This window comes from Coloeus monedula (genome assembly GCF_965178545.1).
Source record: "Coloeus monedula genome assembly, chromosome: 1".
NCBI classification, from domain to species: Eukaryota; Metazoa; Chordata; class Aves; order Passeriformes; family Corvidae; genus Coloeus; species Coloeus monedula.
In genome coordinates, this window is record NC_138781.1 from 17512682 (window position 1) to 17528974 (window position 16293).

Here is a 16293-nt window from a genome sequence, read left to right on the forward strand (position 1 = left end):
CCCCGACGTGCCCAGTGCTCAGTGCCTCCCAGTCCCATGACATATCAGACTCCCCAGAATTAGGCCAAGCCACTTAATGGCACTCGTTGCCTCTGGATATGCTGACTGCATATCTTTTCCTAGCAAGTTCCACTTCTAGTTCCAAGCACCAGTGCAACACCTCATGGTGTCCTTGTACAATATATCTCATTTTAGGAACTGCTACTTTTCTACTAAAAAAATAAAACCACAACAAAACTGATTTCCTCAACGATTTTATCATGACCATAATGTTCCATATTTAAAGCCAATAAACACTCTGTCATGTCAGATTACAAAAACAGATCTCATTAACCTTAATTTCCTGGACTCTGTGCTATTCAAATAAATACCAGTTTATGGCAATTACTTGGCAAGACCTTTCAAAGAAATGTTTGTGCTACAGGATGTGCAGTGTCCTGAGTGATGACCCAGGATTTTATATAACAATATGATCTTCTCATTCTGACAACAGTAGTAATGAGGATGAATTCACACTTTTTTTTCCTCTGTAACACTGTCATACATTCCACAACAAAACAGTTTTTCCTTTTTCCCTCATTCCCATGGGCCTGTACCCTCACCCAGGCAGCTGTTTGCAGCCTTAGACCAGAACCTCTGTTTGGGCAGCTCCAACACAAGTCCTTGAGTGCAATGCCCTGAGCTGGCAGCATTTGCATACACATACAAAATGCATGAGAAGGTTAAAGTGCTCTGCTGAAGAGCTGTGTTTCCTTCCCCACCATACCCACCTTCATTGCAAACTGGCATTTGGCTGACAAGTTGTCATGCTCACTCAACACCCTAACCCCAGCACTGATGCAACTCATTATTTTTAAACGTAAAATAGAGGTCTGCAAGGGTAGAAATACTTATCCTTTTCTTGTCCTGCACGTTGGCTGCCTGCTAAGTCCAATCAACTCCATTAGCAACTCCAGTCCATGTGCAGCTGTGAAATTTACCCCAGCCCGGCTACAGCCCCAGACACACAGCACCTCTTCTCAGTCCCACCGCTGAATTTTGGGCATTAACTTTCAGCATAAGGGAAAATTCCCCCATCCACTTTGGCTCTGTCATCCAGTACATTGAATGGGATTTCTGAATATCGAACTATTTCTAGGACCCACAAATGAAACAAAATAAAGCACATATTCTCTAAATTGGCTCTAGAGACTGAGAGGAACCATTAATTCCCCTCAAGCTTAGGAGAGATGCTTCACCATCCATCGCCAGAACAGCAGGGGAAGGATGTTCTAAGTAGTATGAGCATCTCTGACAGAAACTGATGGATCCTGTTTGGATTTCACAGAATCATAGAACTTCATGCAACCATTGTGTAATTGCTAACGAGACACATAATATAGTTTAATACAGAGTTCCATATGAGTGTTTCTGGGCCATACAGAGATGAAAGGAAGGAAACCGCTGGGCAGTGCTGGGTGGGGGTTAAAAAGAACAGGACACAAGATATAAGATTAGTTTTGAAGGAAAGAAGGTTATGCCAAGACAGGGTGGCTTGTCTATAATTGCCACTTGTTACCTTCTTTTCCTTGTGATGCATTAAAGTCCCAGGCCTTATGTCTTTTACATGTGTGTCATTTCTGGACTGTTCAGCATGACTGTTTGAGTTTACATCCATAAAAGAGCACTTCTGGAAAGCCTAGGAAATAAATACTGCAGGTTATCAGGAGACCAAGACTTTTACACAGAAATATCTGGAGATGACCAACTACAAAGAGAGCACTTGTTTTTAACAGTCACAGCTCAACAATGTTATCTACAAGCTTGTGAGATAGAGATTTTAGACTATGAGATTAAGAGAACCAGGGCATCCCCTTCAGCCTGTCAAGACTAACATCATGCTGACCTCAGTGCTCCCTGTAAAGAGGACAAGCTTGGTTTCTGAATTTGCAGATGATGAAGGCACACAGAGGTGCTACAGACTATTCAAACTCAAGTAGAAAGCACATGACGAGCTTAGGGCTTGTGACAGCACCTATTTCCTTGTGGCTGATAATCATGCAAGAGTTACATAACTCCACTTCTCCCACACAAACTGTTATTAAAACTTTGAACATGGAGATGTGCCTTTGTCACAGTCTATGATAATGAGCCATAAGTTGGCTGTCTCAACCTATGGGTTTGTGGACACTGATGTTGCACCATATGTCCCCCAGGGCATGGCCCAGACTTTTCAGCCATTTCTTTTGCTATCCTCCTTTTATTTCCTTTGAGTTTCTCTATCCAGCTGGCTCCCAGATCCAGAGGAGCAAAACTATCCCTGCCACTATCACTGTGCAGTGCAGGCAGCGAATGTGCCTCACCAGAATTTCCATACGCCTCTACTGGCACATGGCCTGCCTACAGTGAGATGTACAGGGAGGACACAGCAAAAAGGGGGGAGTGCTCACAGGAGTCAGACACACCCTGACATGCAGTAAGGTTATATTTTTATACCATGTGTTAGGGGAATTATTTGACTCTTGGTAAGTCATGAAATTATTAGCCCTGATTGCAGATTAGAATCAGGCCTGCCCTTTAAATGCTGTATTCTTCATATGTATTGCATGTTTATGCAAAATCAGAAAAGTAAGAGTAACAAAAAAAAAAAAAAACCAGTGCAGAAAATCAGGATGTAGAGTTTCTTCTGGTTTTCCATTACATCATATTTGTATGTGTTAATTGACCAGAATACCTAAGATGACATGAAACTAATAGAAAAAATAGTCTTGCTCCTCACAATACAGGATAGGGATTTTTCCCCAACGTACCCATTTGTGAGACCAGTGATGTGGATTTGAGTTAAGCATCCTCAAAGTCCTTCAGGCTTAAGTGTCAAAAAAGCTATTTCTGTTTCATTTTTTTTTTATCACCCTTGCTCTGAAATATCTGTAACAGTCTCCAAATAGTTTGTGCTACAGCCACTGATTATTATGATGCCTTTTTCTGCTGCATTAAAAATCTTCACATTGTACTCAAGTTTCTTCTGAAAAGCTTCATATTCTTAACAGCCTTTTCAAATGGGAGATACATGGATACTTAGTCATGGATGCAGCAGCACAGTGTGGATCTCACTGATCCTGTACACAGAGATAAAAACACGCCACATTCTCACATATACACCCAAAACAGACACAATTTTGTGGCAACAGCACTGACCTGGGAGCTCCTGTCAACTTGTTACTGCAACTCCTGTTTCTTTCCAAGACATGCAGTTGTGGCCTGGCCTATATGTTGTTGTTCTTCATGGGGACTTTTTAGTTCAGCAAAGCTTTATGACCATTAAGTGACTGCTATCATGTCTCTGCTTTCATACTCCACTGATCTGAATTAAGATGATTTACACAGTAAGGATTTTAAACGTATTTCCAGGTTCTTGATGAAAATACAGAGAGACACTGGGCCTGCTGCTGCTCCCTATGAGACCTGTCTATAAACACCTGCATCAAAGTCAGTGATTTCAAAATCAGACAGCTCTCAATTATGCTGTGATAGGGGGTCTTTTGGTATACCTGGAGGTGCCAGATTTTTATGAGAATGTTGTGTGATGTTTGATCAAATGCCTTTCTAGAATGTCTATAGGTATACAGTTCATTTCAAGCAGTCAAACCTATTACTTGATCAAAGAGTGTTGTTTGCTTTGACAGCTCCCTGTTCCATCCCATGGTGCTCACTGGCATAACTGTTTATGTCTGTCCTTTAGTTATTCAATGACTGAATCTCATATCTCATTTTCCATCTTTCTTCCTATGACTGATATCAAACTAATGAGCCTGTAGCTCTTAGATGAGGCAATCTGCCCTTTCTAAAACATGGTACTCTGTTAAACTTCTAAAATATACCTGGTATTTGGTATTGGTTTAAAATTAGTACTGCTAGCCCCCAAAACTAGCATTTTAACACCCATTCCCTGTTGAGTAACCATGCCTATTTCTCCTCCTTAGCTTCTCTCAGCCTCCCTTTCCACATCTTCACCTCCACTTCACTGTCACCAGCTGCAAGGCAGAGGGTTGCTTTCCTAGAGACAGAGATGTCATGACAGCTTCCATGTCCCCAGCTCTCCTGTCCCACTGGTCATCAGCACACGGAGGGGGGATAAGGGTAAACTGCTGCTCTCTCCTGCAAACCAGCACTGGTGGGTGAGAGCTGAGGGAAGGGGCAGGGTGCACCCATATCAGACAGAACAGTTACTGCTCAATGCCCATGTTTCCCGTGCTCCAAATGCTCCCTGGGCAGCACCAAGCCCACCTGCTGGCAGGTGGACAGCAGGGATCATCTCGTGTTGCAACAGTGCTCCAAAACACCAGAAGTTACAGCCAGTTAGGCTGATCCACACCTCCTTTCCTCATGTGGGCATGGAATAGGACAGATGGTGCCCCTGGGAAGCTGGAGCTCACTGATGGTAGCTAGAATAGTTGGCATTTACTGCAGCATTTTCATCACCAAAGTGAACTGTCCTATGTGATGTCAAGTGAAGGACCAGCAAGAGAGCCCTTTTCTGTGCCACCGGCAGAGTGAGGTACCAGTTGCACCACAGGGATCAGGTAATGTGCTGATGTTCAAACAACTGTGGGAAACTTTGGACCATAGCACAGCCCACCAGGAGCAGACCCAGTTACTCTCTGATCCCACCAAAGTTAGCACAGATGATGGGCTCTCAGCACCTTGCCAGTCTGGTACTAGGTGAGCAACACTAAGCCAGGGACAACCACATTGAATGCACACCAACATTTAACTTGTCCCATCTGCTTGTGCAGGCTTCTCCAGTGGCAGCTACTGTGTTCTTGACCACTCAGCTCCAGACCTCTCGGAACAAAATTTGGGAGTACTTCCAAAAAGCGTACCACTCAGTGCACCTGGTACAGCGGTACCAGGTGAGGCTAGCAGACCTACTTTCCTTCATGTTCTGAGCTGGAAATTGCACTGAGGCCATAGAAGTGACGCTGGGCATAGGTGTCCTCATGTGCAACCCTAAAGGCATACCTGTAATTCTGCCATTATTTTATCTCCTTCCTCTTCCTCTTCATCTTTTGCAGCTGGTGCTACAGCGTGCCCTGTGCTCCGAGACAATGCCTGATCCTCTTTAGGGGCTTTGGATTGTGCTATTTGCCCAGCATCTTCACTGCATTCCTACAAGGGGATGAGAAAGCACAGACAGATAACACAATCGAACCCTCCTGATGCAAAGTAAACACCAAAAATTCAACACTACTGCAACTCCCCTCTTGCAAGGTCCCTCTTCCTGCTACTTCATCAGTTCAAAAAGCAACCAATATTGCTAATGTGATTATATGCTCACGGATTAAAAAGCTTCCTAAATTGGACTTCCCTCCACTTCCTTCCCCAGAACAGATGGGGAAAACAAGCCCAAAGAAACTAATTTACAACATTTCTGTAAAAACACCCTCAAATCTGACCTGATCTTTCCCATCTGTTTAAGGCATGCTTCTCTTTTTTTTTGATTTTTAATCTTCTTAACACTCTAAATGAAAGCAGACTGTGGCTTGCCTGTTGCATTGCTAGGAGATAAGAGCAGCAAGACTCCTGTAAACAAAACTGAACAAATCTGACTTGTTCATTTGGCCTAACAGAAGTGCATCCTGGTAAGCAGTTTCAGTAGCTTTCCAACACATAGCTCTGCCTCAACTTATTTTGTGGTTTATAGACCCAAGCCTGTGTCTTGTCTCTTTGCCAACCTCTCATCAGGAGTCTGAGTGCCTAGAGTATGAATCATCGAACCTTGACAGCAGCAGCCTCTTTTCTGGCTGTATAGATGACCTCTCCTGATCTTGTTGTGGTCAGTCCTGACCCTGGCAGGTAACTGCGCCGTGGAGGTGGAGGAGGTGGAGACTTGGTCAGCTTGTCATTATCCTGTTCTCCATCAGGAGCTTCTTCTGCAGGTAAGTAGAGCAGCACAAAGTAAGCATAGGTAAGGAGAGGAAAACAGTGTTTGCACACCTGCCTCAACTAGAAAGGAAAAAAATGTCTTAAAAGGTCCTGTTGCTGAATATACGAACAGAAACACATTTGGTACTCAAGTGTAACTACCTCTAACGAAAGCAAATAGCACTGCACTTGCACAGAGAAACTGGGTCACTTCACCCAGAAATTTTCAGCAAAACTCCTGTCCTCCAGGCCACTGTAGCTGAGTCTCAGCCATCAGGTGTACGAATGGGATAGCAGAGCACACATGTGTAAAGAAGCAGGTAAGATGCAAATTCTGGGTACCCAGTTACAAACAGTGCCCCTCAGGCTCCTTTGAAAGCAAGGCCACTGACATGGATGCAAGTGAGACACCAGCCTGGAGGCTTCTCATTGTTCTCAGCAATTCTGAAGCAACGAGCACACGTTTCTGCTCTGCCTGGGAGGTGCTGCTGGCAAGGTGCAAGGAGCTGGAGTTCTGTCCATCTCACAGCTGAACACAACTAGCTAACATTCCAGGAATGCACAGTTTTGCCTTTGAATTATCATATAAGAGCCCTATATTTCACTAACTCAAGAAGATTCAAATACCAAATGCAAAGGCTGACCAGAATCAGCCCTTGCTTTCTGAGGAGAGTCTTCCTAGAGAAGACCAGTTTCTCAAACTGGCATTGCCCCAAGGATGCTTTCCCACCAGCTGCCACTTCCTCCTCCCCATTGTCCCTGGACAGCATTACTTCCGGAAGTAGCATTACCCTGCTCGTGACCTGGCCTTTTGTGTTTCTGGTTAAAGGCTAAGCATCATAAATATGGCAACAGCCACTATTTTCACACTGCTGTTTACAGTGTCTGTTTTCAAGAGCAAAAGAACGACCTTTCTGCAGCTACTCACTGTTACATAAACAGCTGGAATAAATATAATCCAGAAAGATAAAACATTCTGCTTTTGGGATTACTCAGCTGTTTAGGGCTAAGTGTTCCCTCTGGGCAAATTACTGCATAATGCCCACTCCTGGGGCTCTGTCAGGCTCCTCCAATGCTCCAGCTGGCCCTGGGCACTGCATGGAGCCCTTGTCTAACCCGGGCTCATCCTTGTTTCCTTCTCAAATGTTCAAATGTTCTTTGAAGCTGCTTAAGCTTAAAGAAATATTCACTTGTATTATCTCCCTCCCTGGTTATCTGGCACTCATTTGCAGGACTGCAAGAAGAGTGAATTTCCAGATGCACTTGACATTAGACCTCTTCTTTGGCCAATACACACCACTCAGTTTTTAATTACATCAGATGTACTTCTGCTGTAAAATCAGAGTAATTCTCCAAGATGGTGTTTAGCAGACTATGATGTAGGGCCTTTGTAAATCCCTACTCCTTTTAATAGGCACAACCTATTACCCTCAAACTGGTGACTCTGACTCTGACTACAAGAATTCCAAGTTTTTCTCCCACTTAATGAGAACAAGGTTGAATGAGAGACATGGAAGGCACAAAGAAAACGTGATTCCTACCATCTCATTCACATCTCTGAGACACTCATCCATCTCCATCTTCAAAATGGGAGATAAAAAGAAGGAACACAGGCAAGAAATATTGTCACTGAGTGTGGAAGGTGCACTGGTTATCGAAGGCTAATCCCTCTGGCATTCCTTAGCTGGAGTCATTAAGGAGAGGTTGTGATGGAGTTTGCTCATGGTCAGTGCAGTGACTTTAGGCTAGTCATAAAACTTCAAAGGTGGATTTCTATTTTATTTACTAAACAATTATATTTTCCCAATATAAATGGGAAGGAAAAAAAAACTTTGGAAGAAAAAAAATGTGGGGAAGATCTTAATCTATTATTTTTTTCCTTCTGGCATATTTAGAGAGGGAGGAGTAAATAAGCAAGTTTAACTCACTAAGCCTGAGACGGCCCATGAACAAACCCTACACATTATGGAACCTTCTTTGGTGCCAAAGGGCTCAGCACTTCTGTGAACAAAATGTGAGTTGTTTGTCGCCAGCTGTTTGACTAAACTGCAGCATTTTTCAACAGGCAGATGGACTGGAATTAATTGCTCCCACCATACAGACTTCTACTTGTACCAAAATAAATCCAAAAGGTTTCAAAATTAGAATGCCTGCCTTGAGGCAGTCTCTGCAGTCAGATAAACTCTTTTTAATGGAAGCTACTGATCACTCATCACTTGCAAAAATCAGGGCATTCTCACATATGAAGGCACAAAGAGAGATGAAGGAGACCAATTTCTAAAGTACATGCTAGAAACAATCCCCAAATTTTTCACTGAACAATCTTGATACAAATATGAGTTAGAGTCAAAACATTAAAGAAATATTTACAGAGTCATCTGAAAGACAGTATAAAGTGTGTAATTTTATTTTGCTTTGTGGTTTGCAGAGAAATAAAAATAGTTTCTTGACTGGGAGAGGTTCTTTGTGGAGAATGGATGAGACAACACAATCTGGCAACATGGCCTATCTGGGGACTGCAGCTGAGCCTACAGAGGGCTCTGCTAATTTATGGCCAAAATTTTTAATGAATTTTATTGGTAGATAGGTGGTCTGTCTTCTCTTATGTTGCTCAATTTTCAAGTCTACAGCAGACTGGTACTGAACTTTTCATCCTCAGTCATAAAAGAGCTGAGTGGTATGTGAGATATTTAATTAGATATTGAGGAAAAGTTCTGCTGTTCCTGTATTTATGTTACTATTGCAGGATTCATTATGCACAACAGAAGGCAAATGTCTCAATCTCATCAAATTTATTCTTAAATCTGCTGGTTGCACACTGTGCAAAATTGTATTCTAGAAGTGGATTAGTTAACTAGGCGACTTACAAAACTTCTCAGTTACTGTTCTGTGCACTTTTTAAGATGTCACAGCTCACTGCACCCATATGGTACTTATTTTCACTGGCTTCTTCTATTTATGCCACACATTATACAAGCTAATTGTGTTGATAGCCAGTAATCTCACTGAACGGTGCCAGAATTCTAAAATTATTTTATGAGGTTCAACAGAATTTATTTTCAACATGTATGTTGCAAAACATCCAAGAAGGCAAAACTTGGCAGTGTCAAAGGTACACCCAGAACAAAATGCTGGATCTGAAAACATTCCTCCCAATTTTTATATGAATTTGTCTACACAACCCCTAGGGCATTATTTTTCAGCTTTTTACCACGTTGGCATGCCAACACCTTGAGTGCAGCATGCAGCTCTGACCTCCACAGCTCCAGAAGGACACAGTGGAGTTAAACAAGGGTAACTGAATCTAGCCTGGGGACGGAGCAGCTGGCCTGCATGGAGGGACCAGAAAGGCTGCAAGTTCACAGTTTGAAGTCTGTAGGGCAGGCTGAGAGCTCCAGGATATTATAAAGGTTTATCCGCTGCCTTCATGATTTTATAAAGGAAATGAAGAGCTGTTTGCCAAATGGCAGAATATTAGAACTATGGGGAACTCAGTGAAGCTGGTACGGTATCAGTTTAAAAGAGATGAAGGAAAGGTCCTTCACAAGATGGGAGCTTGCTGCCACAGCAAGGGGATGCAAATTGTATAAGCCAAGTAAAGACGAAATACTGGATAAAAGTTCCATAATGGATACGGAAAGGAGATCGGGATATTCCCTTTAAAATCATGTGGGGGGGCTGGAAGACTACCAGCAGACTGCAGGAGGCAGCCAGGTTCTGTGCTCCCCACACACAGTGTCTCCAATTGCCTGCCAGAACCTGAGCTGGATGGACTCCTGCCTATGTAGCCGGGCAAGAATCTTACAGCTGATTCATGTTTGGCTAATGGGATAAATCCAAGGTTTGGCTGAGTCATCTTCTTTGCTCCTTGAATTTTGCATAAATTCAGACATGGATTTGTATGTTAAATTGTGAAAGAAATAGGACTGGAAGGACATCTTGCCATCTTGCTACCACAAAGTAGCTCTACCTATATAATTCCCGTTCAGCGCTAGTCTAAGCCATTCTGTCCAGTAATGGGGATTTTGCATCCTCCTCATTGCCTCATGTAGCTTCAGGGCTTCACTTTCCTTATCTTTCTGAGGTTTTTTCCTAATGCCTAACCTGGATCTTACTGCTTGCAATTGCCAGCTTTTACTGCTGTTCTATCCACACACAGCAAGTTATTCTTGCTTTTTAAAGCAGATTTTTGTGTATTCAGAGATTGTTTTGTCCTTCCTCAAGATCATAGAAATCTATAAACTGAAAACATTCTAGAAATTAGGAAAAACAACCTCTCCTTTCCAGACATGCAATTCTTTAGCACCACTTACTCTCGCAAACCTTACCTGAGACTTCTAGTTTTTCTGCTGCATCCCCTTTAGGCAGGACTGCTGGCTGGGGAGGCATCTCCAGGTTAGGAATTGACTTCATTATATTGGCCTGGGCCTCTTCCAAGAGCTTTTCAAATTCCTTTCCATTATAGTGATCAAGGTTTTGTCTTTTCTCTTCCCACTTCTTTTCAGCTTTCTAGACAAAACCAGTAAAGCATCTATTTATTTTTCTGATTTCCATTGTGATCACTCACTTAGAAATAAAATCCATCTGTAAACATTATAGGTCAGTATGGATAGATTCTTTCAGTTCTAGTCAGCAGCTAAAGGAAATACCTGAACAGTAACTGCACACTGTTCTGACTTGTATTGTGCTAGATTTGGCACAAACACATGGCAGACTGACAGTGGCCACTGCTCACTAAAGGAACAAAGGCAAAATTTACATCTGGGTCTCTGCCTTAGTACTATATCACACTGGTGATTAAAGTGCCTGTCTGTAATAGGACACAGCAGTTCACCTGTGGGTTTTCTCAATATCTCTGTGTGAAACCACTGGAGCTTCACACTCTTTCACTTTTACTTCTCCATAATAAGGGATATGGAGATTTAAAAAGTGAATGAAATCCACTGATGCAAGTGTTGCCAGAGAATTATATGCTGTTGGTCAAAAATAAGATATTTTAAAATTTCTAAAATAGAATTCTGATTTTTTTTTTCAATAAAGATAATTTTAAAAACACAGTTACTAATTTTGGTTACGTGTAATTTTTCCATTGCATTTAAAATCATAGAATAGTTTGGGTTGTAAGGGACCTTTAGAGGTCATCTAATCCAACCCTTCTGCAATGAGCAGGGACAAAATCAGAGGGTATCTTCAGAAGTACAGTGTAATTAGGGGTTAAGCACGTAAATCCCCAGAATGCATTTGGAAAGTCCCACCTGCAGCCTCAAGAGTGAGGCTGGGAGCTCAGACCCAAAGAGAGGACAGCTGGTTGAGTAGAATACACCGTACCTCAATTGATACAGCTCGATTTCTGGTACTTGCACTGTGAATTTCCTCAATGAAAAGGCTTTGCATGGTGGTGCCATTGATAGAGACCTGTGGTGCTGGTGTGGCCTGTGTGGACTGGGATCCTGCTGTGGGCTCTGGTGGGGTGGCTGTGGGGTGACCAGCTGCCGGCACACCTTCGCTGTGACTGCCTGCAGTGGGTGAGCCCTGGGCATGGTTGACCAGGGCTGAGGAGTGCTGAGACTGATGGATGACAACAGGCGAGCTCTGCACGTGATGGACAGTCATTGTGGAGAAGGGGATGACTTCTGACTTGACTGATGACACCTGGGACTCGGATGGGATTGCTGTGAGGTTTTGCTGTGCATGTCCCTGGGTGGGCTTGCGCTCCTCTTGGTTTTTCAGAGTGTCAGCTGCAGTGGACTTTTCTGTAGCAGAGTATTGCACGGCTTGGGATGGATCCACACCCCTCAGCAGACCTTCTGTAACATGCCTGCCCAGTCAAATTGAACACAACAGCACATGGTTAGCACACAGGCCAGTCGTGAGCAATACATAACAATAAACTCTTGCAAAGAAAAAGCACCTACATCAAAACAATCAAAATGGTGGGTTTTTATTTCGTGATGCTCTCAGCTGTATGATTTTATAGCTTTCTCTCAGTCAGGGGCTCAGAATTTTAAAGAGGCTACTTTAATTTCTAAAGTGTTTACAGACCTTCAGTGATGTGCTGGCAGTTTCTGACCAAGCCATGAGTTACAGTGGGTTGATTTAAGAGCAAGAATGGAAATCAGTTGATTAAACTGTATACAATGTATCTAGCTAAACAAGATATTCCAGGACTATAAGCACAGAAAAGTGAAGCTACATATAATGAGAGGTAGCAGTCTGGCACATTGTCAAAACAGAGCCTTCAAATGAAGGTTCTGTCTCAAATGATACTTCACAAAGATCTTTTCTGTCAAGAGTGTGGGCTAGGATGAGCTGAGGATGTAAAGAAGCAACTATTTCTGGCAGCTAGCTGTGAAATGTCTGAGCTTCTGAGTGTCGCAAGCCATCAAATGCCATCAGTTTTCCCATTATTGAAACAGACTTTACGAGGCTCAATATGCAATTTTGCTGCAAAAAATGACTTTTGGTAAAACTCTGGTATGCATAGCTTATTGTTCTATTTTTCTTTGCATGACAGGAAATAACTGTAGTAATTTTTAAGAGAAGGAACTAATGTGAAAGGATATAGATGTTTGTCTGCATGGAAAAATAAGTGATGGCTCTTAGAAAACCTGTTACATAAACCATTTTATCCATCTGCCAGTACTGCAAAATCCATTTTACATATAATCCAGGATATATTGAAACACTAGCCACCCTACATTCCTTAGAATAATGGTAGTGACAATAGGTCATGACTTACATTTTCTTGTAATTTAACTAAAATTGAGACCACCACCACTGACAGTTTTGACCAGGAATTAAATCCAATGCCCACTGAGTTATATAAATCAGCAATAATTTGCTGCTCATATATTCTGACAAACATAGCTAAACACTGGCACTTAGTGGACATAAGTTTTATCTAATATTTCACCTTTCTCTAATGCATCTTCCTTGCAAAGAAGAGAAAAAGAATTGGCATTAATTCAGAAGTGCATTCTTTCAGGAAAGTTTAGGATACCTTTATCCACTTAGACTCTTTCCCTATTTTTTTCTTACTGTTACATTATAAGAGATGAACCTTTCAGTGTCAGAGAATGTTTCTGTTAGCTTAAATTGCTGTAAATACCTGAAGTTAATTAGCTCAGATATGGGACTGTTGCCACTGTAAGTTTTCTCATCCAGGTACTTCCCAAATATGGAAGTGCTAGCTTGAGAGGCATCTAGTCTCAATTGTAAGATCTCAGTGACTGAGGCTGTTGGTCAGAATGGACTCACTGCACAGAGCACTGGAAAGGCTAATCTGATTTCCCTTGAGAGGGCTCCAGGAATAACCTATAAACAAGCTGAATTTCTCAGACTTGCCAGGGGCGAGGAGGAGAAAACAAACCCAAAAGCTGTTCCAGCCCTGCTTGAGGAAATCCTTTAAGCTTGAAGAAAAAAGGAAAAAAAGTCACCTCCTGAGCATGGTAAGGACATCGGTCATGCTGCGCACACGTTTCAGCAGGCTGTCCAGCTTGTGTGGTTCTTCCTTTAGGAACCTCACAGCTTCTACCTCAATCCGCAGGATAGCACGCATTTTATTTTGCAGGGTTGGGAACTCTCCTGCAAAGAAAACAATTGTGAAGCTGAAGAGGAAATTATAAAAGCCCTGGGCAATAACAGACAATTGGGGGAATGTCAATTACTTGAATGTCTATCTGTCTCCAGGGGTCACGCAGTGAATTCCCTAATCCCAGCTTTAAATCTTTTTGGAAGTAGACGTTAATGCCTCCAGATCAAAGGCAAAACTGTTCTCTGTGGTTAAAAGAAAAGAAACAAAAGTAAAAAGGAAAGTACATACCTTTCAGGGTAGCAACAGCTTCTCCCACCTGACGCAAAAGAAAGGCTCCATCTTCAACATCTTTCAGTGTAACTGTCTTGCTGGAAGCAGCAGAGTCCTTCTTCAGGTCTTCAACAAATGTCTCCAGCTCACTGGCAAAAGAAATAACATGGACAGAAAATTTAAGCAGGACTTTCACATTGCAAGCAAATATATGTAAATGAACAGAGTAAACTAAACCATAAAGTGGGGCACCTTTAAATCTGACACCACAGGCTGAACAAACCACAGGATACCAAGAGGGGAGGTGAAAAAGCTGGACACTCACAGCATTAGAACAGGCTTGTAACTAGCTCAAGTCATTGCTTTCTGTGACAGGCTGCAGATGTGTAGAGCGTCTTGACCTCCGGGCAGCTGTGCTACAAAGGGCAGGTGGGGTGGTAAAACACACGGAACAGCCAGCAGCCCTCTGGGGATGCAAATGCTCCAAGGGTACAGAAACACTGTGCCACTATATCCAGTACTGGTTTACACCTTGTGTTTTCTCATTGCTGATAACATGCAGAGGAATGCCCAACAGTTAAGAACAACCCAAAAACTGGCACCAAAGGCCCTTTGACACAATCTTGTTTATCTGTTGGGCACTGCTAGGCAGGATACAGGATCCTGTTTCCATGAATAGCCAGACTGAAACAGCAAGTGTGCACTGTGTGCAGCTCCTGCTCAGTGCTTGGACGCAAGAATGAATCACTTTGGATGTTTTTCCAACCACTGCCATTCTGTGCTTCCTCCAGCTTCATCTGGTGCTTCCTTCTCACCTTTCCCAATATTTTTTCCAATCTTTCTGTACTTCATGGAAAATTTTTCAATACTTCAGACACATAAACTCTGTTTTCATTTGGGGAGGAGCCACTTCTTTCTATTAAAACTTGAGACAACATTGCTTTAGCTGAGGTTTCCATACAGATACATAAAATTTTCTCAAAAAAAACCCCAACCCTGAGATGCCTTATGTGCAACTATACAAACACCCATGCAAATACGTTAGAAAGATCATCTCCTGAATATCTAAGAGAAATTCACTTCTATTAAGATATCAAATTTACTCACAGGAATATTCTAGGAAGCAGTTTAATTGCAGACAGAAAACAATGGAAACTCTGAACTGACAAATCAGTTACTTGTTTGAACCTAATCTTAGGCCTCATTTCTTGCATCCATCAGGGATCAGTTTTGCAATTGCTGTAAGAGAACCAAGGTACAAGATGATTGCCAGGAAAGGGGTGGGAGAAGCCTGCCATCTGCACCATCTGCAAGTCTTGCATCTCCACATATTTCCCTTGCACTGCCACGCAAAACCAGCCATTTCCCAGACCCATCCCAGTGACATGGGGAAGAAAAGCAGGTGGCCAGTAATGGGATAAAACTAAAGGAAATTCCTTACAGCACTACTGTACATGTAGGTCAGTTTAGATCAGAAGCACAGTCCCACAGAACAATCCATGGCAATGCAATGGTATTTCTCATACACAGAGAAACAGAAACAGGATCAGCATCTGAACATTAAGCATGCACAGCAAAGAGTTCATTTCAATCCAAAGACCAAGAAGTTTAGAGACTAAAAAATTATTTTGAATTGAGAATCACAATTTGTGTCTGAACAGATCACAAACAAGTGGAGGTAAATGATCCTGGTCCCACTTTAAGAACACTTCTCCCAAAGGCTCTGCCTTCAGAAAGCCGGGGGAGTCCCAGTTCCCACTAGCACAAGCAGACTTGCAGGAAACAATCCATTGGACCACACGATGGCAGCAAGGGAACATTTCTAAGGGTATTTTTCCAGCTGAAGAGACCGCTGTAATGTAAATACCTACTGTCTCTGGCTGCCTTTGCAATAAAGGGCACAGACACACTCTAGCAAGGACCTGGAAAAAGAATCTGGCCTTCTGTCACTCATTATAAAGCAAAGGCTCCTGCTCTACAGCACGGGGCTCTGCAGTCATGCATCCTCCCTAGTCTTTATGCCCTGCTATTGGCACTGAGGCTAGGCAGTGCTGCTTTGGGGATCACAGGGTATCCCTCCTCCCTTTTGTAGGTCTGCACTGAAAAAGCAGCTTCTCAGATATTGGCATCTACCAGGCAACAAAAAATATAAATAAAGACACTTAAATTTGTTCATGTGTGGAAAGAAGAGAAAGGAAAACAGAATGAGATTACAACGTTTTGGTAGGTTTATGCTTGTTTGAAATGTAGGGATGAAAGAAGGACTTGCAGGTAGCTGACAGTGGCCCACTTTCCCCTTTAAGCAGAAATGGAAGGGTCATCACAAACCCCTTTGATTCCACATATTATCAAACAAGACAAATGATCCTGAAATTACCCAGGGGATACCATATTACACTGCTTCATGTGGCTAACTGCAAGGGAAAAGAAACTTCATCCCTTAGGACCCAAAGCCTGAAACTGATTCATTGGTCTCCAGAATTTCTTTTCTCTCACTGGGGAAAACACTTGGCTTTATAGATTGGCCTGAGCAAATTAGCAAGACATGGACATTAATGCCGTTTCAGAAGGCTAATATAACGTAA

General features: G+C 42.5%; 1 protein-coding gene across 17 annotated transcripts in view; it reads right to left on the minus strand.

Moving 5' to 3' along the window:
• Positions 1 to 16293, minus strand: part of KIAA1217 — a 187368-nt gene that overhangs the window by 16558 nt on the left and 154517 nt on the right. For 15 of the 17 annotated variants that reach the window (XR_014226671.1, XR_014226672.1, XM_082287610.1 and 12 more), the window contains 7 exons: positions 13727 to 13857; positions 13341 to 13488; positions 11233 to 11722; positions 10233 to 10413; positions 5758 to 5912; positions 5002 to 5148; positions 1559 to 1678 (listed from right to left, as the gene is read on the minus strand). Coding sequence is in view for 15 of the 17 variants with exons in the window: in XM_082287610.1 (XP_082143736.1) it covers positions 1559 to 1678; positions 5002 to 5148; positions 5758 to 5912; positions 10233 to 10413; positions 11233 to 11722; positions 13341 to 13488; positions 13727 to 13857 (1372 nt within the window). In the remaining 2 variants the exon portion in view is untranslated. The remainder of the gene's footprint in view (positions 1 to 1558; positions 1679 to 5001; positions 5149 to 5757; positions 5913 to 10232; positions 10414 to 11232; positions 11723 to 13340; positions 13489 to 13726; positions 13858 to 16293) is intronic. The other 2 variants (XM_082287608.1, XM_082287606.1) reach the window with 1 other exon arrangement.